The following is a 27801-nucleotide window of genomic DNA, read 5'->3' as shown; positions in this document are numbered from 1 at the left end:
GCTTCATGGCACTTCCCACAATGTGATTTTACATTATCTAATTTATTTCTCTCCACTAAAATTTAGTTTTCCCGAGAATAAAAACCTTGTCGTCCACACTGGACTAGGGCTGGGGCTGGTGCGCAACAGTGGTTTGTGCTGAAGGACAGAAGCACAGGCTGGGCTTGACATGAAAAATACATTCATAACCACACCCTTCCCAGAGATACCAGAAGAGGGGAGCTTTGAAAGGAAGGGAGATTCAATCATCAACCCTCGGGGTCGTGCAGCGGGCTGACTTTGGGTTCAGCTGTTTCTCCAACTGTATGAGAAAAAGAAATTAGATTCACCATGTTTTTTAGCATGAATCTTTTCTTTGAACCAAATCTCCCGAGACAACCCAATATGTAAAACAGAAAAACACAATTGTCAAAAGCAGGTTTATTATCATAATTCAAACACAAAGGAAAAAAATCATCCAGTGGTTATGAGGAGTCCAGGAAAACCTGTCCCAGTAATGCCAACTTGGAGGTAAAGGGCTGACTTGGGCAGCTGAGCAGTGGGATTTTCTGCTTGGCAGGCTGCTTCTCCCTCGCCTGGTCTTGGTTTTCGGGTGAGGAGAATGTGCCTGGCCCTGTTGGCGGTTGCCATGGCCCCGAGCTCATCGTTTTTTTCTGAAATCTCGACCTGTTCCGTTTGAGGGAGTAGAATTCCCTCATCAAGTCTTCCACTTCCCACTGCTCTTCCTTCAGCCTCCGGCAACAGTGCAGGGCGGCGGGGTCGATGGGGTGCGCTTCTGTGTTGAAGATGTAACCCCCGGCCCCCAGGATGCATTCCCCATAGGGGGTTATCACCGCGTCGAAGGTGGAGCCATTGTTGTGGATGAAGTTGGCCGGGTCGAACAGAAGGTAGAGGTATTTCACGGTCTCAGCCAGGAAGAAAGACTCCATGCGGTTGTCCAGCTTGTGGTCTCGCAGATCTTTGATCTGCCACGAGGAAGAGGGAAGCGGGTCAGACCCAGCGTCATGGGGTAGCAGAGGGGGCCGGGGGCCCAAATCAGGAATTCCTGCTCTGCCACTGAGCAGCTGAGTGCCAACCCCAGGTGTTGCAACCCTCAAGCAGAGGTAGAGGGTAAGGCTTAGCTGTCACTCCTCCAGTGAAAACCCTGTTGACATTCCACTTCATGTAGACTCTCAAACCAAAGTCCTTATCATGATAAGTCCTCACAGGTCCTCCAGGTCTGTCCCCTGCTCTCTCCCTGACCCTGCTGAGGCTCTCCCTTGTTCTTGCTGGTCCAGCCATTGGGCTTTCTGTTCGGTTGGCAAGTGCGCGCACTCCGGCCCCAGGAGCTCCGCACTGCTTGTTCTTTCAGCCTGGAGCACTCTGTCCTTCAGACAGCTCGCTCCCTCACTGCCTTCAGCTCTCTGCTCAGATACCCTCTCATCACAGGGTCTTCCCTGACCTCTCCAGGTGACAGGACAGTTCCTATCCCCTTTATCCTACCTTTGTTGTGACCATACACAGATCGAGTCATCCCCTTTACTGACACTGTAAAAATGTAGCGTCATTTACTTAGCTAATCCCCTTTGATGGGCATGAAGTTGGTTACCAAGCTTTTGCTACTGTAATAATTAATTAGAAGTCTTTATGAAGAAAAATTCATACTAAGTTTATAGCCATGGATGAGTAAGTTTACTTCCTACATTTATATTCACGTCTCAGAATTAGAGATACATTTTCTTAAAACTAATTCTCAGTGGACAACTATTTTTCACAAAAAAATGTGACTAAAATATGGACTTATGTACCAAGAATTATTATTTGCCAAAGGCCAAGGAGTCTGATGCCTATTCCCATCATTTGCCTTGGAAGACCTCCAGAGGGCTTTCATTTTCATGGAAATAAGTCAAATGTTCTTAAGAAGTCCCCAGTGGGCTTATCCACTTTGGCTTTTCACAAAATACAACACATTAGACACTAAAACATATCACTGCTTTATTTTCCCCCTACATACATAGGTCTTTTTTAAAAGTATATATTCTACTTGTAGAATATAACCACATTACAAAATTTTGAAAAAGAAGGCCTTTTTTTGGTCTGTTTTTAATCCCATACCCTAAAAACGCTCTGTACACTTTTTGGTGAATTTTCTTCCAGACAATTATCTTACACATCTGGTTTTTACGTGTCTGTAATGATAGTTTATTTATAGCTTGCCTGCTTGGGTCCTCTAAGGATGTGACATGGCTCTTAACCTTGACCCTTTCGATCCCTTTTCACTGGGGAAGCCAGAGTGATCTTTCTAAAATACAAGTCAGATCATGTCACTGCTCTGCTGTCAATCCTACAAAGGCTTCTCATTTTAAGCAGAACAAAATGCAAACTCTCCCCAGCCCTACACGATCTGGCCCCTGCCTCCCTCTGGGACTTCTCTCTTCTCCCCTTCCCTCCTTGCTCACTCCATTCCAGCCACACTGGCCTTCTTTCTGTCTCCCAGATACATGTTTGTTGTTTTTCCTACTAAAATGTCAGCTCAGGGGCTTGGTCTTTGTTCATTGCTAGAACCCTCGGTCTAGCATAGTGCCTGGTACATAAAAGACATTCAGTAAACACCTAGTAGTGAAACTACTAGGACTATTTCATTAAGGACCCCCAGGTTTGAATATAAGGCTATGGGACTCTGTTTCCCTTCTAGAATCCACCTTACAGGACTTTCCACAAAACTTTTCACAAAATGTACCCTTGTAAAATAAAGGCGTATGTACATCTCTCTAAGGTCCCTTCAGTGTTAATATTCCAGAGGCTCCTTAGCAGCAGGGGGAGACATTTCTCAACTCTTGGGCCCATGAAAACACTTACTGTTGCAAATCCACACTCCACCTTGCTGATTTTTTCGATAGATTCCACAGCATCTCTTCCGAGTTCTAAGAGGGTGGGATCCCCCGTGGCACGGTAGAGGTACATTGCACTCTCAATGAGTTCTGTGAAGTCCAAGGCAGACCCTTCTCATCCAGGGGCTGAGCTGGGAAGGCTCAGGGCCCATTTCAGGCAGTGAGAGACTCCTCCCCTCCACACCTTGTCCACAGGGCCCCAACCAGGAGGAATACAGGATAGCTCACACAGTGCTGAATTTCCACAGTCAATATACTCAAAGCCTGAAGCTTAGTGGAGATCAGCATTAAAACTGACCACGAATTCCCATCCCAAGGGAGAGAGAGGCAGCTAGGTTCTGGGAGGGGGAGGTGGCAAAGGCTACTCCCTGTCTCCCAGTATTTGTCCCCTCCTTCTTCCCTTAGTAACAGAATCCTTAACTAGAGCCAAGCTCACTACTGCTTAGACTGACAACTCTTCCAGTAGCCAGGTGTGAGGTTAAGGTCCCTGACACCACAGAGAGACACATAAGGCCAGAAGTGAGAGAAAAATAAATGTCTACCTTAATTTAAGATTTTTTTTTTTTTTTTTTTTTTTATTTATTTGGCAGAGAGAGACACAGCGAGAGAGGGAACACAAGCAGGGGGAGGGGGAGAGGGAGAAGCAGGCTTCCCGCTGAGCAGGGAGCCCGATGCGGGGCTCGATCCCAGGACCCTGGGACCATGACCTGAGCTGAAGGCAGACACTTAACGACTGAGCCACCCAGGCGCCTCCAAATGTCTACCTTAATTAAGCTACTACTCACTTTCTGTCACTCATAGCCTAACCTGACCCTAAAACTAAAACTCAATGACTTAAGCGTGAGGCCCTTTCTGAGATGGGATGGACAAAAAGATGAAGGTTAAGGGGCGCCTGGGTGGCTCAGTCGTTAAGCATCTGCCTTCGGCTCAGGTCATGATCCCAGGGTCCTGGGATCGAGTCCCGCATCGGGCTCCCTGCTCAGCGGGAAGCCTGCTTCTCCCTCCCCCGCTTCCCCTGCTTGTGTTCCCTCTCTCGCTGTGTCTCTCTCTGTCAAATAAATAAGATTAAAAAAAAAAAAAAAAGATGAAGGTTAAGATATTCAAGAGCAAATCTTCAATCTAACAAAGAAATAGCCACCAGTTCACTGGGCCCAGAACAAAGTAATAGTCTCGTCTGACTCTACAAACCCAACTGGAATTTGACATTCAGACATGCGCCCCATTTTCAGATGAATATTAGGCAATAGGAGTTGATCCCGATGCGAAAGTTTATTCTGGAGAAAAGAAAACCCAGGAAGATGTGTTTACTGCTTTCAAATATCTGAAGAGCTAGTATGGAAAAGAAAGATTTGACTTCCAGGGTGGCCCCAGTGGAGGAGGGTACAGCTTAACAGACTCTTCTATTTCTTCACCCGTCTCTTCTCAGAGAGGAGAGAACTCTCCCCTCCCTAGACCAACCTCTCCTCCTGATCTCCTTCCCTGTTTCCTCCTGGCCCTTGATCAGTACTTTTCTCCCCTTTTGATTTATTACTGCAAACTCTATTTCTTACTTTCGAAAAAAGATCTCTGCCTGTCTCCCAGTTCTCCCCCACCTCTCCCTCCCTTTACCCCACAGGTCTCTAGACAATTGCTAATCTGATTGCTCATATTCTAAGACATAGGTGGGGGCACATTTACTAGTAAGAGAACACACTGTGTGCGTTCAAAGAAAAGATAGCGCTCCAGGGAAGCCTCTTGTCCTGCTGCTAGCAGCTGGCTGGCTCAGTGCACCCCGGGCCCAGCCATCTTGTTTTCTCTTCCTCATCCATGGGTCTACATCGGCTGTCATTGCTTTAATTTCTTGTATATTGGCCAACTCTCTAGAACAGGGTGACAGCCCAAGGCTTAGACTTGGACTTAGGGGGAGGTAAAGGCCCTCAGAGACCTTTAGGCCAGGTTCTGTGCTTCAATACTGCCAATCAGAGGCATGTACCAGAGTGTAAAGACACTGGTCAATCTAATGAAAGAGTAGTACCTTATCTCCCATTCGCTATTGTTTTAGGGCAGGAAGGGTGACCGGACTAAGGCATTACTGGATTCCCGGCTACGCTGCCTTACTTTCCACTGATGCCGTCCGGCCAGCCTACCCTGCAAATGAACAGGGTGCCTCTGGAAATAATGAGCTCCCTGTCACTGGTGTTAACTGAACAAAGACCAGATAACCACTTGCACAATGACAGGGGATCTCAATTAGAAGGCTCTCAGGCTCCTTCTAACCCTGAGAATGCACAAGCCTACGTCCTACGTTTAGTCCCAAACTGTCTTCATTTTATCTATGGGTAACACTGGGTATGACACCTTCTGAGAGTTTTCTCTTAAAAAAAAGGACAGGACAGGACAGGACAGGAAAGGAAAGGAAAAGAAGAGAAAAGAAAAAGCTGTGAGAATAAATGCATGAGAAATACCAAGAGCAGCCTCGAGGAATCAAAGTGACTAATTTGCTGTCACTGTTTTACTCCCTCTTCTGTCCCCTCCACAACTCCCACGACAATCTCTTGAGCTAGAGGAGGAAGGAAATGGGGTAGAGGAGGGCAGAATGGGCAGAAGTCACCAGAAGGCCTGTCCCACAGCTCAAAGGCATTCAGGTGGGAAGGTGGGAAGAGCCTAACAATGGAAATGTAACCCATTTCGGGGTGGGGGATGACTATGTGTGCTGACTAAGCTTCCTTCCTCTGGCCCCCTTCCCCTTCTCCTCCTTGCAGTGTTTAACTTTCCTGCAGTGAATCAGAGGATCAGAGCTGGAAAGGAACTCTAAGACAGTTATCGAGTGTGTAATACCTTCCTTCTCCACGCCTTGATTTCTGAGCTGCAAATGGGGAGGTGGACAAGACCGGATGATTCATTCCTAAGGTCCATTCCAGAGTTCTAACATTGCATATTATAGAAGCATAACTCACCTGACCCAGTGACTTAGGAAGTTTGTCTACGCTTCTGAAATCCCGATGGCAAGAACTCAAAAGGAGTCAACCTGGCTCTTCCCTTTGCACTCACTTGCCCGAGTTTGAAGGAGCCTAAAATTTAGTTAAGAGGCCTGGGTTCCAGTCTTACATCGTACACTTAGTCTTGGGAAAGCCAGCTCAAACCCCTAAGCTTCAGTTTCCTTATCAGAAAATATATGGGTAAACAATTCCTACCAGGAAAACCACCCAGAGCCACTTCCATCAGATGGGAAAAAATTAGCTTGTGAGCACTTGTGAGACATGGAGCCTCATAGAAACGTGAGGGCTTGGGGTTCAGAGAACCACAGCCTGCGGGTTGTGATGGGCCAGAGATCCTGCTTACCTGGCCGAAGAGGGTAGCCCTCTCGCTTCTCCACTGTGTATCCCTGAGGAATGTTGTAGAATTCTGGGAGCCCCCCAAACTGCTTCCATACAGTATAGTAGTTGAGGAAGGTCCTCATGGCATTGTCAATGTCCCCAATGAGGCTCTGCAGGAGAGAAGTGGTTGTCAAACGGGCAGCCACCAGGCATAAAAACCCATATACAAAAAAACTCCATGTACCAAACCTCACACACAACCTCGGGGAAGAAAGAGCAAAGGCTTTGGAGCCATAAAAGCCTGCGATCAAACCAAGTCAGCCATTTATTCATTGTTTGGCCCTGGGCCAGACACTTACCTTCTCTGAGCCTCATCTCTCCGATGCAAAACACAAAGCCTCTAAGTTACTGTGAGGGACAGAGGTTGTATTCAAAGTCCCTGCTCAGTCAATGCTGGCCACTACAGTTTTTAAATAGGTAAGTCAGCTATCTGTTTCAAAATTTTAAGAATAAGAAAAAGGTTGATCTTACTAAGTCTCATTCCTACCCTATACCCCAGATGAATTTGTATTAGTTTATAAACAAAAATATGTGTGAGAGTATATTATTTTCCCCCACATAAAAATTGCTTATTAAATATACAGTTCTGTACTTTCTTTAATTCATTTAACAACAGATCTTGATTTTTCATTTAAGTACATAAAAAGCTCCCTCCCTCCTCCTGTTTACACAGTTGCATAGTATTCCACTGCTTGGACCATGATTTTACTAGTTCTCTATTAACAGCCAGCTGGATTGGTTCCAATGTTTTGCTATTTGCTAGAACAACCAATAGTGTAGTAAATAACCTTGTACATATGCACCTCAAACATATGCAAAGTTTACCTGTAAGACAAATGTCCAGAATCAGGATTGCTGGGCCTGAAAGTATACCCATTTGTAGTTTTACTAGCTGTTGCTAAGTAGCTATTAATAATAATATAAACTTGCAGGGAAACAGCTTTTTGACATCTGACACTTTTGACATCTCCTTTGGATGCCTCATGGATAGGACAAACTTAACATTTCCCAAAGTTCTGGGTTCCCTCGCTTTCCCACAAAGTTGCCTCCCTACTGTCACCTCTCCCTCACTTAACAAATGATGGTCGTCCTTGACTCCTCCCTTCCCCCCACCCCCACATCCATTCCATCAGCAACTCCTGTTAATTCCATTTCTAAACCACCACGATTTGTCTCTGTATCTTCAGTGCCGCCACCTGGTCTGGTCACCAGCATCTCCCCCTGGGATCACTTCCACAGTCCTCTCACTGCCCCCACCACTTGTGCTCATGCCCCTCTCCAGTGCACGCTCCCCACACAGCCAGAGTAACCGCCTTCCTACACACACCAGACCTCAGGGCTTCCCAGGGGCTCGGCATGAAGTCCAGACACCTGCCCACGGCCCTCAAGGCTTTGCACGACCTGGGCGCTTCTGACCTCCACTGACTGATCTTTCCCTCCCCTGGACTGTGGCCATCCTGCTTTTCTTTGTTTCTGATAAACACCCAGCTCTTTCCTGTCTCAGGACCTTCACACATGATATTTCTGCCGTCTGGAACATCATCCCCCACCTCGGATTCTTGAAATACCAGCTTTAGTAGCACATCTCTGACAGGCCTTCTTCCCTCAAGTTTAGGTCCCCATCCAACATTCTCTCTCAGCCTCTCATTTTGTTTCCTTCATTGAGACTTACTATTTCATGCATTTGTCCACTTTATTTTTTACTTTGTGTCTCACACTCTATAAACTGAACAAGGGCAGCGCCTGGAACACAGCAGGCATTCAAATATTCGTTGAATAAATGAATGAACAAATTGAACATATCTAAGCCTCCTTTCTTCATCTATAAAGCAAAATTTACCTCCGTGTGCTGTGATAATTCTGTGTAAAGTGCCTGGCACATAAATCATTCTCTTATAAATATTTATCACCTCCATGTGTCAGTCACACACACTACAAGGCACTGACTAGATGTTCAATAAATGTTAGTTATTAGTGTTTTTAGAATCTCACAGAGAACGAACCCACGATCCCTGGTCAAGCCAGGAAAAAATACCACACCAACGGAGATGAAACTCTTTCTTTCCTTATCACACCCTCTTTTATTTTCTTAATTTTTATTTTAGGAAATTTGAAAAATAAAGGTATAAAAAAAGTCACCTTTAACCTCACTACACAGATAACATAGTTTTGATATCTACCTTTCCAATTTATATTCTATTCAGAGTTATAGAAATATTTTTTTAAAGCATACAGGAATAAAAAGGTAATCACCTTCTTAATCTTACAGTAGCAGTCGTTTACATTTTTGTCTTCTATTCCTTAACATATAAAACCAAAATTCTAGAGTTGTAATCAGTTTACACATAATATAATGCCTTTGTGTGTATTTTGTTATTGTTAAATCTACTCAGAGAAATTTTTTAAAAAATTTAATTATCACTCCTAATTTCTCACTACAGTCCAACAGTATGTTTCATTCCTTCACATTTTCTTTTTTTTTTTTATAAAGATTTTATTTTATTTATTTGACAGAGAGAGAGACAGCGAGAGAGGGAACACAAGCAGGGGGAGAGGGAGAGGGAGAAGCAGGCTTCCCGCGGAGCAGGGAGCCCGATGTGGGGCTCGATCCCAGAACCCTGGGATCATGACCTGAGCTGAAGGCAGACGCTTAATGACTGAGCCACCCAGGCGCCCCTCCTTCACATTTTCTTGATTCTTGTTCACTACCTCTTCATGTAACACAGGAGTTTACATATTAATTTTTTAAAGTTGTAAAATGACCCGTTCCATTAAAATATAATCATTCATTTGTTCCTCCATTAGTGGGCATTTTGATCATTTCTAGGTTGTCTTTGTCATGAACTTTGCTGCTAGGAATATCTGTATACATGATGCATCTTTCCCTCTTGAATTATTTTCTTGGGGAACATGCACAGAAATGGAATTTCGCAGGGTCAAAGGGTGTGATCAGTGACATGGCTAGGTTATACAAGGTTTCCCAAGAGGAATGTAGTCACAAATAGTTTTAACACAACAGATTTCCAGATCCTCTACTTTCCTAAAATGGATCTGCCTGAAAAGACGCTTGTTAACACAAAGGCAGGCTATCTATTATCACTGTTTCCTTCACAGTTAGCCTTCTGCCATTTTACCTTCTGCAAGGTGTACCTACCAGCAATCTCTAACCTTCCTGTGGAACACTGTCCTGGGGAATAAAGACTTCTTGAGCACCAAACTAGGTTAAGTTTAAAATACCGGTGTAGGTGTTGAAAAAATGGAATGACTCTAATCACTGTGTAACAATTCTTTTGCATATCAGATGGTTCCAATACTCTGCCTTCAAAAAACTAGAGGAGGAACTGGTCAAGTTGTCAGCGGAGGGATCATTAAAAATGTTTTTTGATGACAGATCATATGATTATTTTCATCATATAAAGAATGAACCATATAATATTGCCATTTGTATAGGTCAAACAGTGGAATACTGGCAGTTTTATATGGTTCAATCTATTAAGTCAATGACTGCAAAGAACTGAATGACGGGCACCTGGGTGGCTCAGTTGGTTAAGTGTCCAACTCTTGATTTTGGCCCAGGTCATGATCTCAGGGTTGTGAGATGGAGCCCTGAAGGCTCTGCACTGGGCATGGAGCCTGCTTAAGACTCTCTCTCCTTCCGTGCGCCCCGCCCCCTGGCCACGCTCAAAAAGAAAAGAACTGAATGACATGGCAATAATCAAACTCTTTCCACTCCTATCTACTTATTTATGTGTATAAGGCTCCTCAGCACTTACATCTAAAAAAATGAAAAGAGGAATAAAACTTTTGATACATAACCATGTCCCATTTTAGCAATATGAATTATTCACACACAAATACACAAATTACTTAAAAATAAAAAAGCCCCTGAAATCTCATTAAGAAATGTATTTCTGATTAAATTGCCTTTATGTTTTATAATTATTTATCGAAAACTGTAAGCTATTAATGTTGCTTTACTCATTTACATACTAATGATAACCAAGTCAAGAAGAAAACAAATTTAATACTCAGAGCCTATGGTCACAGGAAATTTTAAAGTATTTTAAATTTCTATGTATACCGAAATTTTATTACAAAGACATAAGAGGGTATCAGTAAAATTTATCTAGCATAAAATAGAACAAATAGGATAAAATCCTGTTGGCGGAGGAGAATGAAAAATATGAGTTCAAGGAGAAAAAGGGATGGTATACGACTATTTAAACTCATAAGATTAAAAACACACAGGGGACTCCATAGTTCTTCAAAATTCTTTTAGTGGGCACTCAAGCAAAAAACATGAGTATCTTAGAAGAGCTGGACCTATATTTAATATTGTCAACAAGTTTTCTCTGAGCCTGTTCCCCATCTGTAAAATAAGAAGGCTGGCTAAAAGTGCACAATGGGGGACTAGTACACGAATTGCAGTATGTCAATTGAATGGAAAATATGCATCTGTTAAAAACTAAAACTGAGGGGTGCCTGGGTGGCTCAGTCAGTTAAGTGTCTGCCTTTCGCTCAGGTCATGATACCAGAGTCCTGGGATCGAGCCCCGCATTGGGCTCCCTGCTCACTGGGGAGTCTGCTTCTCCCTCTGCCCCTCCCCTCTGCTCATGCTCTCTCTCTCTCTCAAATAAATAAAATCTTAAAAAAAAAAAAGTAAAACTGACCTATAGGTATCAATAAAGAATGATCTCCAAGACATATTCAGTGAAAAAGTACATGATATATTCCTATCTATGTAAAGAAAAAAGGTAGATATTAATATGCATATGTTTATGCATATGGATTTCTAGAAAGGTATACAGAAAACTGATAATAGGAGCTGGACTGGGGAGGGGTTTGAGATTTACCTTTCACTGTATTCCTTGGTGTGCTTTTAAAATTTACCACCATCTACATGATATTACCTTTTCTTAAAATAAAAAAAGAAACTAGCTTATAAAAATACTGTGGTATACATAGGGGGCTGGTTAGATGGGCTCCAGGATCCGGCCCTCCCAGCTGTGACTCCATCAGATCATGCAATGGAAAACAATAATGATGGCACGCAGGGCAGCCCCAGCTGCTTTCACGCCCTTTCTCAGGCCCGCTGTCAAGAATGAGGAGATTTGACAGAAATGTCCAGTGGAGAAACAGTTGTTGCCAATGGCTGTTACCACCCAGCCTGGAAAGACACTTTCTACTTTAAGTGGTATCACATTTCACAGCAAACTGGAAGCTCAGTTCCTGACACCTTAAAGCTCCCTTTGGGAAATTCAGCTTGGCAGAATCTTAAGTCTAATTCACTCTAGGTCTCTCTTCTGTCTCCAGCCCAAGCACTCAAGCAACTGAAATACTTTATTTGACTTATACATCAGAATGAGCCTGTTTTGTCGGTTCCAGAAAAAAATGTCCACCCCTCTGATCATTCCTACCTGAAGACCAGGCCAATAGGCCTCTAGGGACTGGAAGACTGGCATGGACACAGTCCCCTTGTACATCTGCACCCACAGGTACCAGTCATCGAAGCGGGTGTAATTCCGAATGGCTTTGTTATATTCTGCAGAGGAGATGCAATAAGACACATCAGTGATTATGGAGACGAAAGGCAGGTCTTGACCACAGAAGCATGGACTTACACTTTTGGAAGACCATATGATGGTGTAGCTTCAAAGCAGACTAGGAAGCAACAAGGCACAGAGGAAGGAGCATGGGTTCTGAAGCTAAACTTCCAGACTCAACTTCCAGCTCCAGCCTTACCACTTGCTAGCTACAACCTTGGGTAAGGTTTTCCTTCTTAAGGCTCAGTCTCATTATCTCTAAAGTGGGGAGAGTAATCCGTATACACCTCATGGGATTGTTCAGTCATTCATTCACTCAACAATATTCACTGCACATCTACTAGGTACAAGTACCTACCGGGTGGCAAACAAGACAAAAATGCAGGCCTGGGGCACTTACATTCTAGTGGGAACTTGAACTTATACCTCTCCCTAGACTGTAAATCCATGAAGGGCAGGACTTTGTTTTGTTCATTGTGGAATCCTCAACACTAGGATAGTGCATAATAAATATGCACAATAAATTATTATCTAAATGAAGTACCAAATACACAGGCAAATAAATAAGACAATCTCAAATAGTGCTGTAAGGATGAAATGAAATAGTCCATGTTTGGTGCTTGGTGTGGTACTTGACCCATCAATGGTACTCACTAAATATCTGCTGAATAAATAAACGGTAGCTATAATAATAGTTATTATTAGGTGCCCAACAATTCCTCAATTTCATTATTATTAGTGTCCAAGGGCCTGGAGGGTAAAACACTTTTATTCAACAGGCATTAATCAACTACCTACCTCATGCAAAGCACTGTGGGAAATATAAAGATGAATAAGGCATAGACACTGCACTTGGTAGGAAGAGCTGTTAACTGTGGATGACAGCTGACTGCACAAAAGGTGCTGAAGGCCCTAAATCCTAAGGAGGGATCAAGCTACTTTGTGGGCAAGGTGACATTTCAGCTGGGCCTTAAAGGGTGAATAAGATTTGGACACATGAAGACAGGAAAAAAGGTATTCTAGGCAAAGGGAACACATGTGCAATGGCCAGGAAATAAGAAACCCAGGGCCACACACAGAGAACGCAGCATAGTTCACGTGGCTCTTGCAGGAAGGCCTGAAGAGGTCCCAGTGGGCACCGAGGAGGCAGTGGTAAGTCTATGCTGGCTCTGAATACAGACTCAGGCACTCAGAACTGAGTCTGTAGGCACTTGGGAGCAACTGAAAGTTTATAAATAAACCACATGTAAATGGGAGAAATCATGGCAAAAGCCTCCTTACCCCACCCTTTTTACCTAGGAACATGGCCATGAGTTTCTTATCCTGAAGCAAAATGGCTCCTTTCACCAGGTACTCAAAGTAGGAGTCCACGCCAGCCCCGATGCCTGAGTCCTGAGCCACCCACTTTCCAGTGAGCACATCGATATGGTTGCCAACCTGGGAGGGGAGAGAGAAAGAGACAGACAGACACACACACACACAGAGTCCCAAGGGAGGGCTCAAGACCAAACAAGGATCTCCCCATACCCCTGGCTGGCCAGTCAGATGCAAGGCAGACACCCCAGTACCCTTGGGAGACATGCAGGCTATCGGGGTGTAGGGCTGGGAGGCCACAAACTCCTATCAGTATCTGTCACTGATTTTGAGAACTGCTCCAGGCAGCATTAAGTCCTGGAACTTCCAGCTAAAGGCAAGCAGAGCAGGCTCCGGGCACCACAGAAGGCCCGTAGGGAAAGAGATACAGTCGGAAGACAGGCCAGTGTGCACAGAGAGATGATAAGGGCTGAGAGGATATGGAGTCCACTGCGGTTCCAGTGCTGGAGAAAAACCTGCTTGTGTTGGACCTCCTAAGGGAGTTACTATAGGTCTCCAGAGTGGCATCTTCTTAAGGGATTTTCAAGGATTCCTCATACAAGTTTCACTTTTCAAGCTTAGAACCAGACTTGCATAAAATGTGTCCCTGCTTGAATCACTTTCCGACAACTCAATCTTTCCAAGTCATAATGACTCACCAAAGGAACTATTAATACATCAACTTTCCTGCTCCAGTAACTGAGGATCAGAGAGGTTGAGTGACTTGTCCAGGGTCACAAAGTTTCGATGTAGCAAGGCCAAGACCAATTCTGACTAAACCTAGTGCTATTTCCTGGATAGCTTTGGCTCAATTACTGTTAGTTTCACTGGATTATCTGATTTAAGAGCTGAAACCAACCTAAGAGATCATCTGGCTCAAAGGTTAATAGGTATTGGAGAAGAAAGGGAAGCTCTAGGGTCAAATAAGTTTGGAAAATGTTGAGTTAAGCAAAGTTAAACAGATTTATTTACCAGAGGATTTCATAACCTTTAACCTATTCATGTTCATTATGATTCTCCAAAAAAAGACACTACAGTTGATCCTTGAACAATGTAGGGGTTGGGGTGCCTAGCCCCACACAGTCAAAAATCTGTATATAACTTTTGACTGTCCCAAAACCTAACTACTAATAGCCTGCTCTTGAGTGGAAGCTTTACTGATAACATAAACAGTCAATTAATACATGTTATATGTATTACGTACTGTATTCTTACAATAAAGTAAGCTCGAGAAAAGAAAGTGTTACTAAGAAGATCATATAGAAGAGAAAATATGTTTACGGTACTGCATTGTAAAAAATCTGTGTATTAAGTGGACCCACGCAGTTCAAAACTGTGTTTTCTCAAGGATCAACGGTGCTAACCATTCAACATCTCTCAGCACTGGTGTTCTAAGAAACCCAGTTTAACAAACACAAACAGACAGTAAAAATGAGGGCCAGATGGGCTGGCGATCTAAGGTCGCCATGGGAGTCACGGGCAAGAAGCATATGGCCCACTTCCTAGAAATCAGAGAAGCTCAAGGAATCAAACTCAACAGAGCCCCCTCTCCCTGCCAGAGGATGTGCTCTCTCGTGCTCTCTTCCCCTGGGCTAAAACTTGAACTGGAGGCTTGGTTAACTTTCAGTGTCCTGATGCTAAGGCCTGGGCCACTGCTGAGGTCACCCTAAGTGTCCCTTGGCTGGGCTGCAACTTACTGCTCGGAGCCACGAGTCTTACAAGCAGGGACTACGGTGGCCGACTTGGCTCACACAGAAAGGGTAGCAGCCGACCTACCAGCCCAATATCCGACCGGCTCTCCCAAAGGCGCATGAGGGCCACTCTGGCCACATCTTCAAACACGGGGTCACCAGTGAGGCTGCTCAGGGTGGCAAATTCCACAATGAAGGTCCCGATGCCTGCCGTACAGGTGACAGGGGTTTCTCCCGGGTTCACACCATGAAGCAGGTTCACTGTCCCATACGGCATGCCAGTGGGGGTCTGAAATGCTAAATAATCACAAGATAATGATCCCAGACAGGAGTGGGGACATAGGGATGGTTCAACACTCAACCAGCACTTCCCTCTCTCTCTCCTGGGTGATCTGCTACTGATGCAGCCAGAGAGGGACAGTTGTCACGAATACAGGCCCTTGGTGGCCACCCAACCCAGATGCTGTCAAGCATTGATCAATGGGAGCCTTGGGCTCTTGCCCATGATGAGGAGGCAAGCAGCGGGCTGTGCTCCAGGCTGCCACGCCCATATATGCCCACTTGGGCTGGAGCAGCTTCACTTTTAAGTATTTTACACGGTGCCTTCAGAGGCCAGGCAAGGAACGTAGTGGGAAGCACATAGGGTTTAAGCTGGAGGAAGCGGGGGGGGGGCTTGTGGCACCCTGAAGAGCATGCCCCATGAGAAGCCATTCATACGCTTCTCCGTTTTTGAGTTTATCGAGATATAATTGATGTATAGCATAAAGACCTGACTTACCTATATGGTGAGATGATGAACACAGTAAGTTAACATCCATCAGCTCGTATAGATAGAAAAAGAAAACATTTGGTTTTTTCCCTTGTGATGAGAGGTTTTAGGATCTACTCTCTTAGCAACTTTCAAACCTATCACATGGCAGTGGTAGCTACGGTCATCACGTTGTACATCACAGCTCCAGTACTTATGGATAACTGGAAGTTTGTATCTTTGACCACCTTCGTCCGATTCCCCTCATATGCTTTTCCAAACACAATTATGACCAAATGAAACCTATCTGCAGACCTGGAGCAGTCCCACAGGAGGCAGTTTGAGATCCTTGCTTTAAATAGTTTAGGGACTAAACTATTATCATTTTTTTTTAAAGGATATAAATCGCTAAACTACTGATGTGGTCCAACCCTCAATTTATAGGTAGGAAAAGTCATGTCTGTAAGGAAGTGACTCAAAGGTCATATAGAGAGAGCCAAACAGAGCTGGGATGGGAATGCCCTCCATGCGCCCACTCTGTTACGCTCTGCCCCTCCCACCCTGGTGCCTTCCAACTCAAGGCGAGGAGCTAGACAAACAGCCAGAGGCAGAGATTTCCTCTCTAGGCCAAAAGGTCAAATAACCCCAGAGCAGCCCATGCATCACCAAAGTTATGAACAAAGTTATCAAACTTCCAAGAACCACAAGGCCCAGCCACTTGACTGTAAGTGGCAAACTTGCTGTGTGGCAGGTGCAAGTGGCAAGCGAGGAGAACGCAAGTCACAACCACAGGGCTCACAGGAGCATTTCAGAAAAGTCAGGCAGTGTTCAAAAGAAGGGGAGTGACAAAGTCCTATTTCTTCACCTGAATGGCAATTCCATGGGGGCTTGCTCCAATATGTACTTCCCAATACGTGTATTTCTCAATACAAAATGATTCTTAATGACCAAAAAAAAAAAAAAGGGAGCAACGAAGCAGTGTGCTACATGGATGAATCACACAGGATATGATGTTTGTAAGGGGACACGCAGGCTATGGGCTGTGAGCCCTGAGTGGATCTGAACCCAGCTCACTCACTTTCCTCCGCTCTTCTCCAGAAAGGGAGAACTGTGGTGGCCGAGAGGTTGATGAAAGCCTAGAGTGATGTGTTTGGGTGTGAACAGCCCCAGAGTCCCCACCACACCCTGAAGAGAACACAGTGTCCAGCTGATGCAGCCGAGCTCAGCTACTGCCCCACCAGACAAATACACTGAGGCTTGGCCCGCAGCACTGGACATAGCTTAGCTACAAAACAAGTCCCTTGCGTTTCAGTGGTGTTTGAGGTTCTCCAAGCACTTTCTTCTTTCTGACCTCATTTTATGCCTCTCAAAAAGCCAGTGTGGCAGGCAAGTGGGAATTATGATTCCCTTTTGATAGATGGGGAAACTGAACCAAGGAGAGAAGAGTGCCTTCGTCAAGACATTGGCTAGACCAGAATCAGGGGCTCCTAACACACAGATCGAGGTTCTTCTCTGGAACTCCTTTATCCCAGCAGTGTATGGGCCAGGGAGGGGGCAAAAGGGCTCTCTCAAATAAGAGCAAGAGCCTTCCACCCACCAGGCTGGCCTTCAGTGCCACCCTGCAAACAGTAAGGAGGTCAGCTCACCCATCTTGGGCCAGGGTCCCAGCAAGCCCTGGAAATGCCCAGGACTCTCCTGATTTCCATGGTGGGTGCCCAGAGGCAGAAATAGCAAGTGTTTGGGTGAGAAACAGCAGAAAATAACTCAGCATTGCCACTCTGGTCTCCAGCAAGAGAAGCAGGACCTACTGGACTTCCTTTCTACCCCACGTCAGTGGGGGTCTTACCTGGGAGGAGTTTTCGGGCCGCCTCCTCAGCCATCCTCAGGAGAGGCCCAGAGCAGGGCCAGCCGGCCTCCACTTCCACCCCAGCCTTCTTTGACAACAGATGAGCAGACAGAAGTCCTCCTACCACTACAGAGAGTACAAAACACAAGCGTCAGAGTCCCAAAGACCAGTCTTACCCTTGTGTAAATTAACCCTGCATGCTCTGTTGGGTGGCTGCTGGGAAGGGGCTAGAGCCACCTAGGGAAAGAATCCCTTAGTCCCACATACTGGTACACTATTAAGTTTACAAAGTTTTTTTTCTCTTGGTGGGTCCCCAAAACAATAGCTATCACTTGTTTTTAGTCCCTATTGTATACCAAGCACTAGGTCCTATTGTTCCCTCTTCAAGTGAAGATACTGAGGGTCAGAGAGGTAAAATGACTTGCCCTGGGTCACCGATCTAGCAAGTGGTAGGGCCAGGTCTGTCTGACTCAAAACCCTGTGCTCTTCCCCTTGGGCCCCTCTGCCCCCCACCCCCCCCCGAGCCCGGGGGGGGGGGGGGTGGGGCGGGGGGGAGGGAAGGCAGAGTAGTTACTACTTTCATTGTATTAATTCATCTATTTGGATTTATGATATAATATTTAGGACTTATGGAAAAACATAAATGTTCTGTATCTGGAAATATGGCTAATTAGATATCCTGAATGGCCCTCTCATTGAAAAAAAAATGGTGACCTTGAGCTTCAGTTTCCCCTTTTCCTGTCAGAGGGGGAATAAGAAACAAAGGCAGAACCTACCCAAAGTGGAAAGTCTGATAAAAGATACCTCCATAAAGTTGGGATCTGAAAGAATTATATAGTCTGTATAAGGATGGATTAAAAATAAACCCTATACACCTCCCCTAGCATACAGTAAGGAAATGCCTTAGATCTTGATACCAAGTAAAGGGAAGGGGGTGGGGGGAAAAAAGCTTCCCTAAGAATTAGTAACTTCAGGCTGGTACTCACTAAGTTTTACAGCTTGAATTCACACTAACTGAGTAGTCTAGGAATACTCAAACCTTTGGCATAAAGCAGTTTTTGGGAAACAGTACCTCCAGCCAAATGGCAGAAGTAAACAAAAACTCTACCTGGAAGAACCCACCTTCAATCTAGGCCTCAAAGAAGCCCAGAGATAAAGTCTAGGGAATGAGTGTACATTAAAATCTAAATAAATCACAAAACATACAAAGAAACAAGGCATTGGGAGTACAAACCAGCAGAAATGACAAGAGAATAAGACTTACCAATACATCAAATATTGGAATTATCAGACACAGAATACAACATAATTATGTGGAAATGTTTAAAGAAATAAAAGAAAGGTTTGGAATAGGCAAGTAAGTAGCAAGAAATTATAAAAATGACCAAGCTTATTTACAAAAGAACCAAATGGAATTTCTAAAAGTGAAAAATATAATAATTGGAATTAAAAATTACATAGATAGGTTTAATAGCAAATAAGACATATCTGAAGCTCTCTTCAGTGGACTAGAGGACAGATTCCAAAAAATTACCCAAAATGCAACATAAAGAGACAAAATTGTTTTTAAAATATACCGAAGAGATTTGGAGGATACAATAAGAAGGTGTAACATCTCTCTGGGTAGAGTTCTAAAAAGAGAAGAGGGAGGAAATGGGGGAGAGGCAATACATGAAGAGAAAATAGTTATGAACTTTTGAAAACTAGTGAATGACACTGATTCTCAGATCCAGGAATCCCAAGCAAGATAATAAAAAGAAATCCACATTTATGCACATCACAGTAAACCTCAGAACACTGAAGGAAAATAAAGCTCTTAAGAGCAGAGTCCATGTAACAATGATTATTGAAATTGGATGTTGGGTACATCTATTTCATTACATTATTTTCTCTATTTTTATATATTTTTGAAAACTTCCATAACAAAACGTTTTTAAAAGGAGGGGGAAGCCAGCATAAATAAAACCGATCATCTGCAAAATAATAACAATTAGACTGACAGATTACCTCTTAACAGTGGCAATGAAATGAGAAGACAATGGAAAGATTTCTTCAGTGTGCTACGAGAAAATCCCATCAACTTAGAACCATACATTCTGCAAAATTATCCCTCAAAGACCCAACAAAGGCAGTGAGATAAAGACATTTCATATAAACAAAAGCTGAGAAAATCTGCCAAGAACACACCTGCACTAGAGGACTTTCTAAAGGAATTGCTTCAGATAGAATGAAAGGGATCACAGATGTAAAGTCTGAGACACAGGAAGGAAAGATGGTCAAAGAAGTGGTAAATATATGAGTAAATCCAAAACCTCAACTGTATAGAAGAGCAATAATGTATGGAGGGCTTAAAACAAAAAAACTAAAATACATAACTATAGCATACAGGTCAGAATAGTCTCAGAGCCAGGTTTTGTATTATTCAGGAGAATAAAGATTGTCATTAACTCTAGACTTTTGTTCCGTTTGTTAAATTTTCCAGGAAAACTATTTAAAAAGCAAGATACTGAGCATAGTTTCTACATTAGTAAAAGGAACATGGAATAAGGGAAAAAAAATATCAATCTGAAGAAGGCACAAAAAAAAAGGAGAGTGAAAAAGAACATAGAGAAGATGGGACAAATAGCACAAAATAATACCACAGAAACGAGTGCAAATACCTAAGTAATTAGAGTAAACGTAAATAGATTAAATGCTTCAGTTAAAAGAAAAGATTGTCGGAATGGATAAACAAACAAAATATGTAATTTATAAAAGATCTACCTGATCATAAAAATACGGAAAGATTGAAAGTGAAAGAGTAGAAAAAGATCCTGGTCAATGAACCCCACCAACCAAAAGAAAGCTGGTGTAATTATATTCATATCAGCAACAAAGGTGTAAGGGAATCTTAACTCACAGACGATAAATTGGACTCAGAAGCTGTGTAACACAGCAAGCAGTGAACATGGCCTCGAACTCAGGTCTGATCCCTAAACCAGGATTTTGTATCATGCTGTCCCTCTGCTCCACAATCTTTCTAAAAATGTTATCATATACCTGCAATACAAGTTTAATTGCAAAACACATACAAAATAAGGGGGAAAAATATAACTTGGCCTCCAGAAGTGACAGTTTGTTAAGCCACTGGTGGTCTAGGGGTTCACTGAAAATAAGGGTTGTACTAGCTTCATAAGAATCACTGGAAACCTGATAATAATATTGTTACTAGGACCCAACCCAGAAATCCCAATTCATTAGGTTTAGAGTGGAACCTAAACATTCAGCTTTTTTAAAGGTCCCAAGTGGTTCTGATGGACAGCCAGCTTTGGAAACTAACGCCCTAGACTTGCACTGTGTAATGCGATAATCATGAACCACGTGCCACTATTTTTTTTTTTAAGATTTATTTATTTATTTTTGGGGGGGAGGGGCAGAGGGAGAGAGTGTCTTAAGCAGACCACGCTGAGCGTGGAGCCCGACGCAGGGCTCAATCTCATGACCCTGAGATCATGACCTGAGCCGAATCCAAGAGTTGGACACTTAACCAACTGTGCCACCCAAGTGCCCCCGTATGTCACTAAATTTAAATTTGTTAAAATTAGATGAAATTAAAAATTCCATTCCTCAGTTGCAGTAGACACATTTCAAATGTTCAAAAGCCATGTGTGACTAGTGGATACATCATTGGACAACATAGATACAGAATATTTCCATCATCATAGAAAGTTCTATTGGATAGCACTTCTTAGACAATAAGCTCCAAGAAGGCAAGGGTTACATCCTTCTTGTTCATGGCTGGCTGTAAGCCTAGCGCCAAATATATGTTAAATAGAGGAGTCGTTCTGGCACATTTCTTTCCAGTCTTTTCTCTGTCCCCTGCTCATGTCTGAAACTGATGGGGTATCCTAAGACCTCCACACCCCACCCTCTGGGGGGAACGATCTTTGTCAGTCACTGGTTTGGGCCAAGTGCCCTGGCAGGGTTGACACTTATGATCCTATTTACCACCTCTTGGTTTACACAGAGGCAAAACTCCACAATCTCTTTTCTTCCAAAGGCTGTAGAAGGCAGCCCTCACCTCGGATGTTGGTTTCAAAGACGGAGGCATTCACATCAATATCAAAATCTACGTTGTCCTGGAGCACTTCAACCACTCTTTGGAATTCCGAGACATTCCCCAAAATCTGGAAGGGAAGAGAGACTTGACAGTGAGGCTCCCTCAGGCTTTAAGGCACTGATGATGTTGGATCAAGAGTCTGGGATCCTATGCTGGTGTGGCCCTCACTTATTCAACTTAAGACCTCCAGTTTCTGTTCTAGGACTGGTGACAGGAGAAGGAAACACTGAGATCTAGAAATCACCCAACACCAAGAGACTGGTTAAGTAAATTCTTAGGTACAAATTCAAGTCACTATGTACCCACTTAATGGAAACAATATAGACTATAGACCGCATTAGGAAATCCTAGTTTGACATTTGCAGTGGGTATCTGTTGTTTTCAGACTTCTCTGGTCACCTTCATCCTCGTGGAAAACACTTCAGGTTGGTTGGTCCAACACCGATTTCCAATCTCTTTTACCCTGGTAGCCTCCCTCTATAGAGGCTGGAAATCCAGATACTTGCTTTCTCTACCTCCTTTGCTGCTAGAGGTGACTGTGTTACCTAAGCCTTGAGAAAGGGAAAGCTTCTGTTTTCCTAATAAAAAGACAGACACTGCTGGCATGCTGTTTACTCTTCTTCCTGCCTTGAGAGCAGACTTGATTTCTGGAGCTGTGGCAGCCATTTTAGACCTTGAGGTACTAAGCATGAAAATGAAAGCCAGTACACTAATGATGGTAGAATGGAAACATACAAAGAGCCTGGTCTCTGATGGCACAGTTGAACAGCCAACCCCATGCTAGAAATTACCTCCAGACTTCCTTTCACTTGAGAAAATTAAACCCTCTTCATTTAAACCGTCAGCCAAATGTGATTCTAATACTTTTTATTCTGATAGTAGTACCCTAATTCTCTCTCGAGGAATCACTCTTCTTCCACAGCCACTCCTGCAGTTTGGGAGAGGCTGACCCCATCCCCTCAGCTGTAAGAATGGGCACTTGATCTGGACCACTGTACTGTATCCCTTGGCCAGTGACTGGTTCAGGAATAAATGTGCGGCCCAAGCCAGATCAATGAGACTCAGTTCCTGGAATTAAGGCAAAAGGGCTGATTCTTCCCATACACACTGAGTGGGAAGTCTGGAGCTACTCTTGGCTACTCTGCCAGCATAAGGAGAGCCCGAGAACACAGCCAACAAAGGAGGCAGAGCTAAGAGATGGACACTCCTGAAGACACTGTTCATATGCCTGGATCCAGCTGAGTCTGAGGCCAGGCTTTACCTGGACTTTTTAGTTATCTGACTCAGTAAATTCCCATCTTGTCTCTATCAGTTTGAACGGGGTCTCTGTCACTTGGAACCAGAACAATTCTGACTATCTCAGCATTCAAGGCGTTCAATGATGTGGACTCAACTTTTTTTTTTTTAAGATCTTATTTATTTATTTGAGAGAGAGAGCACGAGCAGGGGGAGCAGCAGAGAGAGAGGGAGAAGCAGACGCTCCATGGAGCAGGCAGCCTGATGCGGGGCTCGATATCAGGACCCCGAGATCATGACCTGAGCCGAAGGCAGACACTTAACCGACTGAGCCACCCAGGTGCCCCTCAACCTACCTTTCTGACCATGTTTCTCATTGTTCGTCTTCATCTAACCTATACTCATCTACTTCAGAAAAACTGTACCCACTATGCCCCAATTTTTTGGCTTGAGACATGCTCAGCCCTCTGCCAGAATCTCTCCAACATGTGTCTTCCCATTTCCAAATCCAACCTGGCTCTGATTGTCTGAATGTCACTTCTCTAGGAAGGAAGCCTCTGATTCCTTCAGCTAAAATGAACCTCTTCATCCTTTAAAAGACAGCATTAACTTTATCCACACAATTCTTACAGCATCTGTTTCTTTCCATATTAAGAGAATCTTTGCCTGGGAAGGAGCCTCATTCATTCCTGCCTTCCCCCAGGGTGCCAAGCATAGCCCATGGAGCAATTCTCAACAAATGCTTACTGAATGATTACATGAATCTCTTTCCACACTGCAGTTAGTGATCTTCTCAAAACAGAAATCTCAGCATTTCCTGCCCTCTACTTAAAATGTTTCAGTGGCTTTCCATTGCTCTCAAATCAGAAATCAAAATCCTTACCATAGTGAACAAGGGCTTCCATCATCCTGGTCCCCAGTGAGGCCTCCAGCTCCACTTTGCTTCCTGCATTTCCTTCTCCACATCCCAGACATAGTGGCCCTCCTTCAATTCCCTGCGTCTGCCACACTCTCTCCTGCTGTGAGGCCCTTGCCTGGAACACTCTGTCCTCCCCCACTTCCCTAGTCAACACTGGCTTCTCCTTCAGATCCCAACTTGAAGTATCACTTCACTGCCTTAGGGAAATCCTCCCTGACCTCCTCAGTCTAGGTCCGCTTTCTTTGTTACATGACCACTCACAGAACCATGTTCTCTTCCTTCGGAGCACTCACCTCAATTTGTAATTCTATGTCCTTTAGGATTATTCTTTGGTTCTTTGTCTCCCTCACAAAAGTCATAACTCCAGGAAAGCAGGGACCATATCTATTTAAACTTACCACTATAACTCCAGAGCTTAGCACTGTGCTTGGCATACAGGGGGCCCCCAATAAATATTTGATGAGTGGGCAAGTACATACAAATTAACATTAAGGGAAAAAAGGGGAAATTATATCTGCAAGGTGATCACAATCATGTAAATGCTATTAATATATAAAAATGAGAAGACGTGACAGACAACCAGAAATCGTGAAGTAGGGAGAAAGTTGTTAATTATATCTTCTCCTGTGGCCTTTTTAAGGAGGACAATTAAGACTTGGCATGATACAGGGTCACCTGGGTGGCTCAGTCAGTTAAGTGTCTGCCTTTGGCTCAGGTCATGACACCAGGGTCTTGGGATTGAGTCCTGCATCGGGCTCCCTGCTCAGCAGGGAATCTGCTTCTCCCTCTCCCTCTACCCCTCCCCCCTACTCGTGCTCTCTCTCTCCCTCAAATAAATAAATAAAATCTTCAAAAAAAAAAAAGACTTGGGAGTCATACAGAGTTAAGCTCAAGTCCTAGCCCTGCCATTTCACAGCTGTGGACCCTGGCCAACGCATTTTACCTTTCTAAGCATCAGATTTCCCCAGACTAAGAAGGAGTAAAGGTATGTACCTCATGGGGTTGTTGGAAGGATTAAACAAGATAACACATATAAAGTGCTTAGCACAAGCCCTACACATAACACACGAACTAGTTACTGCTAATATTTTTTTATCACGAACGTGTCCAGTTAGAATGCAAGCCTCTGAAAACAAAGAGGGTCTCAAAGTCTCCATATCACCCACAGTTATATAGGCCTATCCCAGTGCTGTGTTCATAACAGGTCCTCTATAAACGTCTGCTGAATAAATGACCCTGAATACGTTTGGAATTCATCCTTTTTCTCTACCTAGCTGGGCAACCAGAACCTGATGGTTCAGAATCCGGAGATAAAAATAAAAGGCCTAAGTGAAGAATTTGTTTTTCACCCACAGTCAAGCTGCCAAAAGAGGAAGGATCTTGGTTACACAACGGTGGTGAGGAAAAGCAATTGTCAAGACACTTACCAGCAAAGTGTCCAGGGCATCAATTAGCGTCAGAGAAAAACTGTAAAAGGACAGAAATCCCAACTGCTTAGTAAGAAAATCAAACACAAGATAGTAAGGCTGCCCCAGATCAGAGACCCCAAAAAATAATAAGTGAGGCACAGCAATGCCTCTCCTATCTCGCTTCCAGTCACAACAGAGAAGCCAGACTGAAAATTGCCAAGAAGCTCTAACCCATTTAATGCACCTGGGAGGATGGGCTGATAATGCTCAACTGTGGTTAACCGTATCATCTATATGCACCGGCATTCTTCTCTGCCATAAGGAGGCAGTATAAGATTGTAGCTAAGGGCACAGGCTTTTCCACATCTAGGAATTTATCTCAATGTGTACAGAGCTGTATGTTTGAGAATGCTCATGGCAGTATTGTGTAGAATAGCAAAAAGTTAGAAGTAACCCAAACATACACACAGTTGAAGAATGATTATCTAAATTGCAGTACATTTAAACTGCAAAACTATGAAGTTGTCAAAAAAGACTGTTATCAAGAGCTCTATGGGCTAATGTTAAAATATTCAAATTATATAGTTAAATGAAAAAGACAAGGAATAGGATAGGCAGTGAGGTATGTTTCTATCTGCATTTTCAAGAAGAGACATATAGACAGAAAGCAGATTAGCAGGTGTTTGGGCCAGTGGTGGTGGAGGGATCAACTATAAAGGGGCACAAGGGGACGTTTTAGCATGACAGAAATGTCCTCTATCTTGGCTGTGATAGTGGCTACTATATGCTTTAAATGGGTTCATTTTATTATATGTAAGTTATGCCTTTACAAAGCTGATTTAAAAAGATACACATACACATACTTATATGATGGTATAAACAAAATATTTTGGGGAGGATACACAAGAAAGTCAACAGTGGTTGGAGTTGTAGGGTATGGGAGAGACTTACTTTATCGTATATGATTTTGTACTGCTTGAATTTGCCATTTGCTTACTTCTCTTTTTTTTTTTTCAGCTAAAAAAATTAGAAAACCAGCACAAATTTTGTTGAGTTAACTTCTCCCGTTCTTAGCATACTAATTTGCTAAGTGGAGAAAACAGCACTTAACTCCTAGGGGTGTTAAGAGAATTAAATGAGAAGACACAAGTAAAATGCTTAGCACAGTGTTTAATCGATGTCAGCCTCAGCTAAATGCAATGATTCTTCACTCACTCAGCAAGAAACAAGACAGAGAATTCCATCTCATTATTTTTATTCTAGTGGAAGTGAGAAAGACAAACTCGCAGACAAGTGAAAATGATAGTATCAGAGAGTGAGAAGTGCTACTAAATAAATAAATAAATAGGGTGATTTGTGAGAGGGTGATTTGTCAGAGTGACCTGTAGGGGGTGGGTGGTTAAGGGAGATGATGCTGAGGTGACATTTTGAGCTGAAATCTCAAGAAGCAGTCAGTAATGTGAGTGTGTTTCAGTTACTAACAACAAATGCTCTTAAGTTTCAAGTTTGGAAGAGTTACACCCCCTCCTGGGCCTGTTTGCCCAATTATAAAATGAGGGGTTGGGTCTTCTGACTTCTTGGAGCCCTTTCTCGATAGCCTAGGACTCCAGAGATTTGTCCATGTGTCCAAGTCCCCACTGCTGGTGCCTGTTACTGTCGTGGTTGGTGCCCAGAGGTCCAGTCCACCAGGCTAACCCAGGCTTTTTCCACGGTGGGATCCAACTTTCCAGGAGGCTGGGTGGATCCTGGCGGTGCTGCCCTGAATTGGAGGGAACGCGGCCTCACCCTCGCTAGGAGCTTTTCCGGAACTGGTGAGGAGGCCGTGAAGCCACCAGCCCCAGGAGACCCGCCCGCCTAGGGCCGGACTGCCACACCCAAGCCGCCCCCCTGCTCCTCCACTCGCACTACCTGCCCCAGGTGTCGTGCCCGTCACAGGTGAGAGGTCGCAGCTCGTCGTAGGGAAAGGCATTCTCCAGGTAGCTGTCGTAGGCGTGGTAGAACATGGCCTTGACTCGCTCCCTGGTGCGGGGTACAAGAAATAAGGCAGGGGAAAGGACAAATAGGGCGGAAAGTGGGAATTACCGCCTGAGCCCAGTGGCGGGGTCCGAGCAGGTCAGGGTGGGGGCTCCTCGGACTTAGGGAAAGGAAAGGGACCGGGTCTGCGCTTTCCCTTCCCCAACTATGGAAGCGCCAGGACCCTGAGCCCCTTCACCTGTAGTGAGCGGGGTCGGGCGCGGTGCCATCCGGGCCTGGCGCACCATGGTGCAGGGGCAGCAGCGCACACAGGAGGCCGAGCGGGATCAGCAGCCGGAAAGGCATAGAGCTCGTGTCCTGTCAGCGCCGCCGCCGCAGCAGCAGCCACCGCCACCCGCTCATCCTGGGAGCCTCTGCCGGTTGTTCCGGGAATCCGCGCCACTGCGCCTGCGCGCTGATGAATCAGTCACCCACTTCCGGACTACAAGTCCCAGAATATAACGGGAGGTGGAACCCAGGCAAAGAGCATCTTGGGACATACAGTCCCTGAGGCGGAAAGGAACGTGGCTGAAAAACGGTGGCTGCTACAGATACTATAACTAATGTTTTAGTAACAGCATTTGTTGAGCACTTATTGTGTACTAAAACTGTATTGAACTCTTTAAATACTCTCAGTTCTGGAGGCCAGAAGTCTGAAATCAGTTTCACTGGACCAAAATTCCTCTGGAGGCTCAAGAGGAAAATATGCTCCTTTCCT

General features: G+C 44.2%; 1 protein-coding gene across 3 annotated transcripts; it reads right to left on the bottom strand.

The window, feature by feature from the left end:
- Window positions 1–405: 405 nt before the first annotated feature.
- On the bottom strand, window positions 406–27476 carry EDEM2 (ER degradation enhancing alpha-mannosidase like protein 2). Of its 3 annotated transcripts, none has more exons than XM_032419690.1 (12): window positions 27283–27476; window positions 26979–27089; window positions 25089–25128; window positions 21468–21573; window positions 18184–18228; window positions 17408–17533; window positions 14899–15110; window positions 13065–13206; window positions 11644–11768; window positions 6192–6336; window positions 2839–2960; window positions 406–965 (listed from the first exon to the last, which is right to left on the bottom strand). In XM_032419690.1, exons 1-12 carry the CDS (start codon window positions 27387–27389, stop codon window positions 465–467), a joined length of 1782 nt encoding a protein of 593 aa, XP_032275581.1. In that variant the 5' UTR covers window positions 27390–27476; the 3' UTR covers window positions 406–464. The 3 variants fall into 3 exon arrangements, with proteins under 3 accessions (XP_032275581.1, XP_032275583.1, XP_032275582.1); XM_032419692.1 differs by having other exon boundaries at window positions 14899–15020; XM_032419691.1 differs by lacking the exon at window positions 18184–18228.
- Between the last annotated feature and the right edge of the window lie 325 nt (window positions 27477–27801).

Source organism: Phoca vitulina, unplaced genomic scaffold (assembly GCF_004348235.1).
Source record: "Phoca vitulina isolate PV1807 unplaced genomic scaffold, GSC_HSeal_1.0 scaffold22, whole genome shotgun sequence".
Classification (NCBI taxonomy): domain Eukaryota; kingdom Metazoa; phylum Chordata; class Mammalia; order Carnivora; family Phocidae; genus Phoca; species Phoca vitulina.
This window is presented reverse-complemented; position numbering and strand designations above follow the sequence as displayed.

Excerpts from the sequence above, each read along its gene's own strand:
- EDEM2 (XM_032419690.1), bottom strand. The coding sequence starts at position 27,389 with ATGCCTTTCCGGCTGCTGATCCCGCTCGGCCTCCTGTGTGCGCTGCTG. Across the intron at positions 21,574-25,088 it reads ATGCCCTGGACACTTTGCTG|ATTTTGGGGAATGTCTCGGA; the intron begins GTAAGTGTCTTG and ends CTTCCCTTCCAG. Across the intron at positions 11,769-13,064 it reads ACTCATGGCCATGTTCCTAG|AATATAACAAAGCCATTCGG; the intron begins GTAAAAAGGGTG and ends TCTCCTCTGCAG.